At 42.9% G+C, this 13,604-nt stretch overlaps 1 protein-coding gene across 1 annotated transcript in view; it reads right to left on the minus strand.

The window, feature by feature from the left end:
- Nucleotides 1-8,809: 8,809 nt before the first annotated feature.
- CRK (CRK proto-oncogene, adaptor protein) overlaps nucleotides 8,810-13,604 on the minus strand; it is a gene marked incomplete at its 5' end in the record, with an annotated part of 51,418 nt that continues 46,623 nt past the window's right edge. The window contains one exon of the mRNA XM_014583822.2: nucleotides 8,810-11,345. Coding sequence (XP_014439308.2) covers nucleotides 11,208-11,345 — 138 coding nt within the window. The remainder of the gene's footprint in view (nucleotides 11,346-13,604) is intronic.

Raw genomic sequence — 13,604 nt, forward strand, 5'->3', positions numbered from 1 at the left:
GCCCCCCCGCTGTCCTGGTATGGATTCAGTTCCTCTGCAGGACAGAATAGCAGCCCTGGTGCAGGGTTTCTCCAAAGGGCAGGCCAGGGTTGCAGTGGCCAGATTTTCCAAATAAAAACACAGGATGCCCAGGGAGATTTCGATGTCAGATATTTCATGGGACCTACTTATAAAAAGAATTATTCATCGGTTATTTTAGGTGCCTTAAGCATGTTCTCAATTTCTACAAGGTTTTGGCATCATTGTGGCCTTAACGACCTGTCTGCTGGCTAACATCTCACCTCATGTTTGACCCCACTGTATTAGTGTAGTGGTCTGACTGCTTTAGCTAGTAGACCTGAAAACCTATAAGGGTTGAACGGTATTTTTTTTTCATCCTCTTTTTCTTAGATTAATGTAGGTTTTGTTTTGTTTCTCTTCTTTGCTATAGGCACATGTGCTCGTTGAAGAGACACACAGAGAGAGAGAGGTAGAGAGAGAAAGTGAGAAATCCCCCTGGCCAGGGGTGGGGGGTGGTGGCCCACGGCAATCCCTTCTCTTCTGATTTCTTCTTGGGATTTTATTTATTTACTTGTAGAGCTGCTTGCCTTAGGGCACGTGCGCTCATTGGAGTGAAACAGGCACTCTAAGAGGGAAAGTGAGAAACCACCAGGAAGTTGGCTCCCTTCTCCTCCATTTTCCTTCTGGGATTTTGGGCACACACACACACATACACATCCGGCATGAGTTTCAAGCCACTGGGTCTGGGACTTAAACTGTAGTCAGCCATGTGGGAGTCCAGCGACATACGTGATATGCAATCTGCTGGCCCCATTCTTGGGATTTTAGACACATATTCACATGTACTCAGCATGTCTTTCAAGCCACTGGGTCAGGACTTGAACCACACAATTGGTCAGATGGGATCCAGCCACCTTAACCTTCATGCCACCTGCTGACCCAAGATTAATTTTGTTTTTTGATTCATTATATTATTGCCTTATTAAGTATGTGGTCTTTTTTGTTAGGTGCTCTGTTTCACAGTGTATACCTCGAACTTGTTGTATAAATTCAGTTAATTATGTCACAGTTCTGGAGGTTGAAAGCCTGATATTAGGGTGCTAGCATGGTCAGGTTCTGGTGAGGACACTCTTCCTGCCTTGCAGACAACTGTCTTCACACTGTGTTCTCACATTGCAGAGAGACAATAGATGTTTACAAGAAGTTTTCTTATAAACTGAGCCAGTCACAAGGGCCTTCCTCCATGCAGCCTTTTTTTTTTTTTTTTTAAGAGAGACTTTTGGGGAACCAGCAACCAGCAGTTAGCGTAATGGCTATGTTGTTGGACTCCCACGTAGTCGACCGCGGTTTGCATACCAGACCCAGTGGCTTAAAAGTCACGCCGGGCGCGTGTGCGTGCATGCCCAAGATCCCAATAGGAGAATGGAGGAGAAGGGATTGTGGCGTGACCATCCCCCTGGGGGGTGATTTCTCACTTTCTATCTCTCTGTCTCTGTCTGTCTGGCGCACGCACCCTATAGCAAAAACCTCTCCAAAAAAAAGGGGAGACTTTTGTCATAGGGCATGTATGCTTGCTGGAGAGACAAAAAGCAAGAAATCACCCCCTGAGGGGATGGGCATGCTGCAACCCCTAACCCTCTACTCTCGGGATTTTGGGCATGCATGCACACATGCCCTGAGTTTTTTTTTTTTTTTTTAAAGGATTATTTAACATTTTTTATTTTAATTTGACCAGAGAGGGACAGAGTGAGGGGAGGACGGACTGAGAAAATAAACCACCAGGTCTGGAACTTGGACCATGGTCGACCATGTGGGAGTCCAGCACCCTCAACTACCATGCCACTTGCTGGCCCCAACCCTGCCGGAGTTTCAAGCTACTGGGTCCAGGACTCGGACTGCAGCTGACTTTGTGGGTATCCAGCAATGTAATCATTATGCCATCTGCTGGTCCCTCCATGCAGTCTGGTAGGGTGCAGATGGATGAAGGCTTTGCCCCTGTCATCTTCCAGTTTGACAGAAGGAAAGAGCATACGGAGGGGAACCAGCAGTTAGCGTAATGGCTATGTTGCTGGACTCCCATGTAGTCGATTGCGGTTCACATCTCGTACCCGGTGGCTTAAAACTCACGCCGGGCGCATGTGCATGCGTGCCCAAGATCCCGAGAGGAGAATGGAGGAGAAGGGATTGCGGCATGACTATGCCCTCTGGGGGGCAAGTTCTCTCTGTCTCTCTCTGTCTGGCTAGTGCACGTGCCCTATAGCGAAAACCTCTCCAAAAAAAAAGAAAAAGAAAGAAAGAAAAGAAAGAGCATATGAGGAGCATTTGTGGGATGTTTCTATAGAACAGGCCAAAGCAGAGCAAACATTTCCACACACAGTCCACTGGCTAGAACCCAGTCACATGGCCCTATATAATGGCAAAGAAGGATGGGAAATGTAGTTGAGCAGGGTACACAGGAAGAAAAGAACATGGATTGAGTGAGTAATCTCTGCCACACCCTTTATGAGGTATATCTGTACATCCCCAAGGGGTCAAAAGATTCTGGATGAAAAACCTTTGCTTTAGAAGATCAAACACAATCGCACACATTGCAACTCAATTGCTACTAGAAATGTAATCAATGGCAGAATTAAAGAACATCATAGTCTGTGTGTGTGTGTGTGTGTGTGCAGTTTTATTGTTCAATAGTCAAAAGAGGTACCTTAAAATCTATCTTTGGACCAGCAGGTGGTGTAGTGGTTAAGGCGATGGACTCCCACGTAGAGCATTATGGTTTGAATCCCAGACCCAGCAGATTCACACTCATATCAGGAGCATGCGTATGTGTGCCCAAAATCCCAAGAAGAGAAAGTGGGAAAAGAAATTGCAGCGTAACTATCCCTCGGGGGGGTGGTGGTGGTGGTGGTGGTGGTGGTGGTGATTTTTCACTTTCTCTCTCTCTACCGCTTCCTCTCCAATGAGTATGTGCACCCTATAGCAAACATCTCTCAAAAGTAACCTATCTTACCCAAAGGAATAGCAAAAGTTCTTTTTCTAGCTGCAAATTCTAGCTGGTATCCCATCAAGTTGTTTTACTTCTCCACAATGATGAAATTTACCTTAAGTGTTTTCAAACAAGTATTTTCCCCCAGTTCTTGCTTACGTAAAATGCCAGTCACCATGACGACAAAACAAACAAACAAACAAACAAAAAAGACTGCCTTTAATCATATGGCAGAGCTTGCTGAGAACAAGAATCAAGGAGCAGGTTCAGAAGTAAACCTGATCCCACAGGCATGTCTAACAAGGAAAATAAAAAACTGGGGCAATTTTTTATTAAAAAAAAAGTGAAAGTAGCAGAAGCATTTCATTCTAGTAGGAGAAAAGATATGGCCAAAGAATTTAAATAAACCACTTCCTCTTGTTAACTTATTTTGGGGGGATAGGATTTGTTTTTTCCTCCTTTTTAAAAAAATAATATCACAAGGATCCTGAAAGGATTTGGACCCCAAATTTAGGCTATTTTTATCTAGTTCAACCTGTATTAACATTAGGTATGGCCATGTCCTTAACCATTATGGAGAGCATTCACAAGGACCCTACCACTCTGAGTTGCTTTCATGAGATGTTGCCTTTTGGGGTCTATAATATGCATAGATATGTTTGTAATTTTCTATAGGGTGTGTGCACTCACCAGAGGCAGAGACAGAGAGATCAGAGAGAGAAAGTGAACAAGCACTCCCTAGGGGGGATGGTCACACCCCTTCTCTTCCATTCACCTCTTTAGATTTTGGGCACGCATGCACACATGCCATTTTTCAGGCCACTGGGACATGAAATTAAATTGTAGTCAGCCATGTGAAATCCAACTGCCTTAACCACCATTTCATGGACTGATCCACAATTGCATTTTAGAATAAAATTTTTTTTTTTTTTTAAGAGAGGCTTTTGCTACAGGGTACGTGCGCTTGCAAGAAAGACAAAGAGAGAGAAAGCGATAAATAACCCCCCAGGGAGGATGGCCACATTGCAATCCCTTCTCCATTCTCCTCTCGGGATCTTGGGCACGCATGCATATGCACCCGGTGTGAGATTAAGGCACTGGGTCCAGGACTCAGACAGCAGTTGACTACATGGGAGTAGAGTGACATAGCCATTATGCCAACTTCTGGTCCCCTAGAATAAATAATTTTGACATTATTTTTAGTAATGGGATTCAGCCTTTGGATGGTATGGCTAATGCTAGAAACTCAAAATAAATTATAACCAGTGAATAATCTTTGTTGTAACACTATAGCTTCCCTCTAAGTGATCGTGAGAGACAAGGCCACAGGGCTCAGCATGATACAGGGAAAGTACCCAAACTTGAGATGGTGCTTTGAAAAGCATTTCAACATTGGGGCCAACAGGTGGTGTGGTGGTTAAGGGTGCTGGACTCCCACATGGCTGACCACAGTTCAAATCCCAGACCCAGTGGCTTGCTTTCTTTCTCTCTTGTTCTCTCACTCTTTAGCTCTGTCTCTGTTTTGTTTTTGTTTTGTTTTGTTTTTAAGTAAATAAAAAATAAAGTTAAATAAAATAATTCTTTAAAAAATTTTTTGGAGAGATTTTTGCTATAGGGCACATGTGCTTGCCAGAAAGACAGAGAGACAGAGAGACAGAAAGCGAGAAATCACCCCCCAGGGGGTATGGCCACGCCGCAAGCTCTTCTCCATTCTCCTCTTGGGATCTTAGGCATGCACGCACATTTGCCCGGCGTGAGTTTTTTGGGGTTTTTTGGGAAAGGATTTTGCTATAGGGCACGTGCGCTCACCAGACAGACAGAGACAGAGAGACAGAAAGCGAGAAATCACCCCCTGGGGGGATGGCCACGCCGCAATCCCTTCTCCTCCATTCTCCTCTTGGGATCCTGGGCATGCACGTACACGCGCCCGGCATGAGTTTTAAGCCACCGGGTCCAGGACGCAAACCGCGGTCAACTACATGGGAATCCAGCGATATAGCCCATAACCCACGCTAACTGCTGGTCCCTTGAAAGTGATATTTGAATTGGTCCTAAGGTGCTAGCAGATGGTGTACTGGTTATGGGCCTGGACTTCCCATAACTACTTATTTTAACATTTTAATTTGACCAGAGAAGGACAGAGTAAGAGAGAAAGCGAAAGCGAGAAAGCAAGCCACCAGGTCAGCCATGTGGAAATCCAGCACCCTTAACCTCCATGCCACCTACCAGCACTCCCAATAATTTTTTTATTTCATTTTTTATAACTATTTAATTATTTATTCATTCATTGATTTTTAATTTAACCAGAGAGAGACAGAGGGTGAGAGTGAGAGAGAGAGGAAGTGAGAAAACAAGCCACCAGGTCCAGGACTCGAACCCCGGTGGGCCATGTGGGAGTGTCCAGCACCTTGATCACCACGCCACCTGCTGGTTCCCTCCCAATAATTCTTTAAAAAATAAACTGGATCCTGGGACCAGCAGTTAGCGTAATGGCTGTCACTGGACTCCCACATAGTCAACCGCAATTCGCATCCCAGACCCGGTGGCTTAAAATTCATGCCGGGCGCGTGTGCGTGCGTGCCCAAGATCCCGAGAGAATGGAGAAGGGATTGCAGCGTGGCCATCCCCCCCGGGGGGTGATTTCTCACTTTCTGTCTCTCTGTCTCTGTCTGGCGAGCGCACACACCCTATAGCAAAAAACTCTTTAAAAAATAAAATAAAAAATAAACTGGATACAAGAGAGTAAAAACAATTGAAGGGAGAGGAGGTCCCAAGAATGGGAAATGGTTTGCCCATCTGAAGAGAAAGCCTACCAGGACCATGTAAAATAAGATAGGCTGGGGGACCAGCAATGGCTATGTTGCTGGACTCCCATGTAGCCGACTACAGTTTGAGTCCCAGACTGAGTGGCTTAAATTCATGTTGGGTGCGTGTGTGCATGGATTGTGGCATGACCATCCCCTGGGGGGGTGATTTCTTGCTTTCTGTCTGTGTCTCTTTCTGGCCAGCGTACGTGCCCTAGAGCAATAAAACCTCTCCAAATAAAAGAAAAAAAGAATATGATAGGCAGGGAACCAGCAGTTGGCATAATGGATATGTCACTAGACTCCCATGTAGTCAGCCGTGGTTCGAGTCCCGGACCTGGTGGCTTAAACTCACACTGGGCACATGTGCATGTGTGCCCAAGATCCTGACAGGAGAATGCAGGAGAAGGGATTGAGGTGTAGCCATCCCCGCTGGGGGGCGATTTCTCATCTTCTGTCTCTTTCTAGTGAGTGCATGCACCCTATAGCAAAAAATTTAAAAAAAAGATTGCCTTTTGGAATGACCACCCTGGTCACTCTAATGAACAGATTAAGGAACGTGAACGATTAGAAAGGTTGCTGCAGTGGCTCACAGGAGCTACGGAGCTACTGAATGGTAGGGATAGGCATAATGTGTGATAGGGCTGGTTCCGTGGCCTGCTGGTTCAGGCAGCTGGATTGTTTCGTCAACCAACAAGCTTCATGAAAAAGCCAAGGGCCAGCAGGTGGTGTGGTGGTTAAGGTGCTGGATTCTCACATGTCTGACAATGGTCTCAGATCCAGAGGCTTGAAAGTCACACTGGGTAAATGTAATGCGTGCCCAAAATCCCAGGAGGAGAATGGAGAAGGGATTGCATGGTTACCTCCCATGGGGGTGATTTCTCACTTTCCCTCTGTCTCTCTTAAATAAGCACATGCTCCCTATGACAAAAACCTAAATTAAAATAAATGAAAAAAAAAAAAAGACATGCAAGGCAGGATGTGTGTGTACATGCCCCAAATCCCGAGAGGAGTAGGAAATGGAGAAGGAACTGCAGCATGACCATAGCCCATTAGGTGATGCTTTCTCCTCTCCCTGGCAAGGGCACATGTCCTCTGGTAAATTAAAAAAAAAAAAAAAAAAAAAAATTGGTTGGACATGGGTGACGAGAAATCTATCAACAAGCAGCCAACTGGAACATTAAGCACAATAACCAAAGCTAGTATTTGCAGAGTGCCAGCTACAATCATGTAAAACGAAGGCACTCAGTTGAGGGAAAGAACATCTAAAATCCAAACCTGCACTTGTGATGTCTTGAGTCTGGCCACTTTTTATTTTTTTGAGGTTTTTGTTATAGGGTGCATGCGCTCACCAGAGAGAGAGAGACAGAGACACAGAAAGTGAGAAATCACCACCCAGGGGGCATGGCCACACCACAATCCTTTCTTCTCCATTCTCCTTTCAGGATCTTGAACACACACACACATGCACCCAGTGTGAGTTTAAGCCACTGGGTCCCGGATTCAAACCATGGTTGACTACATGTGAGTCCAGTGACATAGTCACTACGCCAATTGATGGTCCTGGTTAATCACTTATCTTTAGAAAGCTACCAGGGATGGGGCTGGCAGGTAGTGGGTGGCTGAGGATGATGGACTCCCACATGGCTGACCGTGGTTCAAGCCCCAGACCTGGTGGCTTGCTTTCTCTCTCTCTCCTTCTCTGGTATGTATGTGTGTATATATAAATGAATGAATGAATAAAAGCTACCACCAGGGACCCCAAGGGGAGTTACAGATGTGGTTGTTATCATTACACCTAAAATGTACAAGAGAACTTCATAAAGTTTGTGGGTAAATGAAATTAGAGTTTATTTTGGTGCAAAGTTTTTTGAAACCCATGCAGTTTTTCACAATATGTGCTTTCCATGACTTTTCAAAGACCCCTCTTCATATTCATCAGGGCAGAATATATTCCAAAGGTGCTATCACACTTAGAACTGCCATAATTTGATCAAAAAATTCCTGGTCACTGCAGCACCCCATCAGCTCTGATAGCTACATAGCCAACAAAAGTCAGCCCCCACTTTGGTGATAATAATTATTTCACATATAAGGAACCCCTTTCTGTAGCGTTAGAGGTATCTTTGGATTTATGTGATATTCTCTCAATACAAATAGTTACGAGGCAGTGAATGAATGGGGAATGATCATGCCATAATCCCTTCCCCATCTCTCCGCTTTCAGGACTTAAACAATTGTAAAACACTAGATCCATGGAGTTGGCCATGTGTGATCTAGCTGCCTTAGCCACCAGGCCGCAGAGCCAGCCCTATAGTAACATTCTAAAAACCTTCTATCTAACATCTTCATTATCTTATGCACATACACATCCACTTCTGGACAAGTCTGATACTCTCCGTATCGCTCTGGCCTCCAGATCTTTATATAGTGATGATTCTTAGGATCTCAAGTTAATATTTCATGATTTCCAGAGACTTTTTTCCCCAGAAACCTTTAAAAATATCACCAACGATGGGGCCAGCAGGTGGCATAGCGGTTGTGGTGCTGGACTCCCACATGGCCAACCGCACTTCAAGTCCTAGACTTAGCAGCTTGAAATTCATTCTGGGCATGTGAGTATGTATGCCCAAAATCCTGAGAGGAGAATGTACTGCAGTATGGTCATCCTTCCCTCGGGGGATGATTTCTCACCTACTCTCTCTGTTTCCGGCAAGTGCACATACCTAATAGCCAAACCCCCATGCCCACCCACCCCCCAAAAAAACCTCTCTAAAATAAAGTCACCAATAATTAATCTCATCTTTAATAAGCACCCACAGAGTGTATATAATTATTTCTTTATCTGATCATATGATTGTTTGTAGGCTGTTGAGGACACACATCCTAATCATAAAAATTTGGCTCTTTTGTGAAAAATTTCCAAGACTATTTTCCCCAAAAGATCACCAAGCCAACATTTGGCCATATTTTTATTTACTACATATACTATAAACATATACAATACATGCTACAAAAAAACATTTTTTTAAAATTTAACTGTCAAGAAAGTGTATAGTGTTATAATACAATGGCACATGTTCATACTTTATTTCAAATTGGTTTGCTTATCACCCATTTCAAACCATTAATAGTGAAATGTTACTTGTGGATAATTAAAAATTATCTATCTGCATTATTAACAATAAACAATTCCAACAAATTAATAAGAATTAACCATGTCAAACATTAGTATCCAAAAAAAAAAAAAAAAGGGCTTTTGAAGAAATGATTATATAAAATATAGCAGCCAATTTCGGTTTACTTTGTTCTGTGACAATGTACATATGCACTTGGATAGGATTCTAACATTTGCTTTTTTGGAAGATACTTGTAAGCAGTTCTTTGATTTCTTGAGGTCCAATAACTGCAACATGCAGCCAGTCCAACCCAACAGTTCATGTAATGGCTCTGGACAACCAATCATTGAGAGAAATCCTTATGATTTGGGTAGAGTTGCATGTTCCACTCATATTACATATAATGAAGAGAGTCATTATAAGCCAGTATCAACGTCAAAGGCAAGAGAAAATACAAACATTCGAATCACTTGTGACGAGGTCTTTCTACAAATATTTTAGATGCCTTACTTAAGGAAAACAAGATTCAATGTGTATTTGGATCTTACAGTATCTATGCTCTAAATGAAAATTTAACAAAGTAGTCAGATGGAATTTCATCTAGTATTGCAAATCTGTTCATTCAACATTATTGAGCACCCACTATGTGCAGAGCACTGTGCTAACATTTTAAAAGTTGAGTATTAATGTCTTTATCAAGCATTACCTTAGTGTGAGGTAAAAATATATTAAGTTAGCGTCAACTCATTAGTTTGCTTGTGGTAATGTATGTAATCCTGTGCCAGTTGGCCTCCTTGTGCCATGTAATGTTTCTGCACTCCCCTCGCTCACTCACACGAACATCTGCACGTCAACTGTGTGCCAGGCAACGTGCTAACCACTGGGATAACATGATTTGGTACAATCAAATCAGATTCACCTATGCAAGACAATTAGAAAGGTATGTTATTTTTCTAAAATGAGGTCCAAAGCAAAGTGTCAGGTGTTTTTATCGGTCATACTACACCACAGACCAGTAAGTGCCTTTATAGACTAGGAACTAACTTCAAAACTTTCATGTTGTAATCTAAATAGCCTAGATAATTTTTGGTCTTTTAAGTCTATTCTTTGGAGCACCTGACCCCATATAAACTGTTTCATACTTAAAAGGGTTTGTAAACTGATCCTGACATAAACAAAGAGCCAAAAATGCAGGTAGTAATGCAATGTATTTCCAGCACTCTTCTGGCCATGTGAAATGAGTAATACAAAAGCAATTCATGATTGGATCAAAGACTTTTTTTTTTTTTTTGTCAAAGTGCTAATCCTACCCTCCCAAACTCATATCATTTAACCTGACTTTTATACAAGTTGCACATAATACAGAGGGCAGAATTTGGCCTCAAAACCTTCTATGGAATATTGTAAGTGATTGGTCCTTCCACTCCAAGTAGATGCTAAGAATTCCAAGAGTCTCCTAGTAGGGTACTGGAGAAATGGATCCCTTTAGCCAGGAGTCTACTTAGCTGCAGCAGCAGAGTGAACCTACTATGACCCCATGGGGGGAAGGCAGAGAGCTGGGAGTCTGGATGTCCACTTATTGAATCCAATACTGGCTTAAAGCTACGCACTGAGTAAAGTGCTCTGCATATCCTGCTTCTCATTTGGAATGAAAATACACACTTAAGAATTAACCTATGTTTGGGGAAAAAGAATGACGAAGGTTGAAAGAATCCCAAGAAAAAATATGAAGCATTGACTAGGAAGGAAGACAAATGCCTCTAGTAGTGTTCTCAGAATTCTCAGGATTTGAAATGTCAGAATGAGTCATACAATGGTCATGTTCTATAAATGAGAAAGCAATCCCACTGGGTACTACTCACATGGTGCATGATTACTTTGTGGGGGCGGAAGGGAACAATCTAATGCCATTTGATAGTACGGTTTCAGAATGAAAATAAATCCATTGAATAAATCAGGGTAAGCAGTGTGTAACACTCCTCTCCTGACCATCAGTTTCCCACAGGTTGATTTGCATTGCCTGAAAGAAAGGAGGCAAGATATCTATCCTTTCTCACATACAGGCATGGCTGCTACCACCTAAAATTGCCAATTCAGAAGTTAACACATAAGCCCTCCAGTTTCGTACCCTGAACATGGTAAATAAGACTAGGAATGGAGTAGTTCAGTCTCAAAAAGATCACAGGTAACAGAATGCTTATATAAACTAGACTGCTTTTGACATCTGTAAGAAAACTGTATAGATGGCAGTTGGAAAAAAAAAGATTGTTCCCATCTGTCAGCAAAACTGTTGAGCTATACTCAGCTGAAGTCCTCATCAGGATTCTGTTGATCCAGCAGACGGACATGTGTGAATGGGAAGTGACCTCGTTTGCCATTACACTCCCCTTCCCACTGACCACTCACATTAATCTTCGTAACCTTTACCAGCTCACCGACCTGCAGGAGGAGAATAAGGAGAGCACTTTATTTCCAGTTAAGAATGCAAGCTGAAATACTCCATTCTCTGGTTAGGCATACCCTGCCCATGTGATTGCTCAAGGGCTGACATTACAGAAATGGCTATCCGCTGCCGCCCCAGCCCCAACCGCCAGGCTGATTACTTGTGGTTAATGCAGGCAGAAGAGAAGTGTTTTTAGCAGCGTAGAAAAACACAGAGAACACAGAAGGCAGAAAACTCGGAAATCTCAAGTATCTCTGAATAAGCAATTCCAACTTAAAGTGACCTGGTATTCCTTTCTTTGTAGACATTATCCTCAGCTTCCTGCCTGCCCCACATTCCCTAGCCTAGGGGGGAAAAAGCTCCTTTCTATCCTTGACTTAGGGCAGCAGCACAATCCCTCAGTCCACACTCAGACACGTGTCCTGGACTACTACTGCTTGCATAGCAGAAGGCAATCATGGCAAGCATAATTCATGTGGTCTCAGAAAGTGAAGTGTTCCTATTATTTTCTAATCAAGGCAAGCCTTTACCCACTTGGACAAGCATAAGCCAGAAGTCCAAGTTCTATCAGTCCCCTGAAAAGCTCCTACCTTCTTCAAGAAGTCATACTCGACAGCTGCTGCCAGCTATCATACTCCCATCATACTCCCTCACTTCTCTCCACTATCTACTGGTAGACTCTGTTGCCACCTCAGTGCCACATGGCACCTATTCATTATCCAGTAAGTAATGGCAAGACAAAAAAAAAAGTAAATTAAAACTAACTCTCATATTTTTGCTTCTGTTTATAAAGTCTATTGTTGCAATATAAAATAAAATATTTTAAATAATTATTTTATTAAACGTTATTTTATTTATTTATTTTAATTTGACCAGAGAGAAATAGAATGAGAGAGAAAGAAAAGCAAGCTGCTGGGTCTGGGACTTGAACTGCAGTCGGCCATGTGGAAGTCCAGCCCCCTTAACAACCATGCCACCTGCTGGCCCCAAAATATAGTATTTTAATAATACAGGATATACCTCCATTCTGCTCTTTTTTTTATTTGTGAGTTTTTTTGCTAGCTATAGGATGTGTGTGCTGGCCAGAAAGACAGAGACAGACAGAAAGTGAGAAATCAACTTGCTTTGCTGGGGGGATGGCCACACCACAATCCCTTCTCCTCCATTCTCCTCTCGGGATCTTGGGCATGCATGCACACACGCTTGGCATGAGTTTAAGCCACCAGGTCAACTACATGGAGTCCAGCAGCACAGCCATTACGCTAACTGCTGGTCCCTCCATCCTGCTATTAAACTTAAGTTCAGTCTGAAAAATGGATGTACCTTGTGCCAAAATATTGAACAATGGTAATATTAATGGTAAATCTCTCTCTCCTCTTAGGATCTTGGGGACACACGTACATACGCCCAGCGTGAGTTTCAAGCCACTGGGTCCAGGACCTGAATGATGGTTGGCCATGTGCAAGTCAGTGACATAACTGCTACGCTATCTGCTCGTCCCATAAATCACCTTCTAACCCTCAAAATGACACTGCAAGACAGAAATTACTTTCATTTTACAGATTGGGAGAAAAAAAAGGTTCAGAGCAATTCTATGATACAATTCCTAATCCAAAAATCAAAAATCTAAAATACCCCAAAATACAAGTTTTTGAATGTTAACATGATACCAAATGGAAAAGTCCACACCTGACTTAAAAAGACAGGTTGCAATAAAAATTCTCTAATACAGGTGGCATGGTTGATTAAGGTGCTGGACACTCCCATGTGGCCAACTATAGTTTGAGTCCTGGACCTGGTAGCTTGCTTTCTCACTTTCCCTCTCTCTGTGTTTCTCTCTGGTCAAATTAAAATAAATGAATGAATAAATAAAATTAAATAAATAATTTTTAAAAAAACTACCAATGTCTGGGCTTCACCTTCCAAAACAAGAAAAAGCTACAATACAAAAGTACTGCATAAAATTACCTTCTAGACTATGTGTATAATGTATACATGAAACATAAATGACTTCTGTATTTAAGACTTGGGTTGCTCTTTCCCATAATATAAGATGGTAGGTGAAAAAGCTGAAAAGGGGAACCAGCAGTTAGCGTAATGGCTATGTCGCTGGATTCCCACGTAGTTGACCGCGGTTCGCGTCCTGGACCCGGTGGCTTAAAACTCATGCTGGGCGCGTGTGCGTGCGTGCCCAAGATCCCGAGAGGAGAATGGAGGAGAAGGGATTGCGGCGTGACCATCCCCCCTGGGGGGTG

The sequence above is a fragment of the Tupaia chinensis genome, unplaced genomic scaffold (genome assembly GCF_000334495.1).
Source record: "Tupaia chinensis unplaced genomic scaffold, TupChi_1.0 Scaffold144899_1, whole genome shotgun sequence".
Classification (NCBI taxonomy): Eukaryota; Metazoa; Chordata; class Mammalia; order Scandentia; family Tupaiidae; genus Tupaia; species Tupaia belangeri.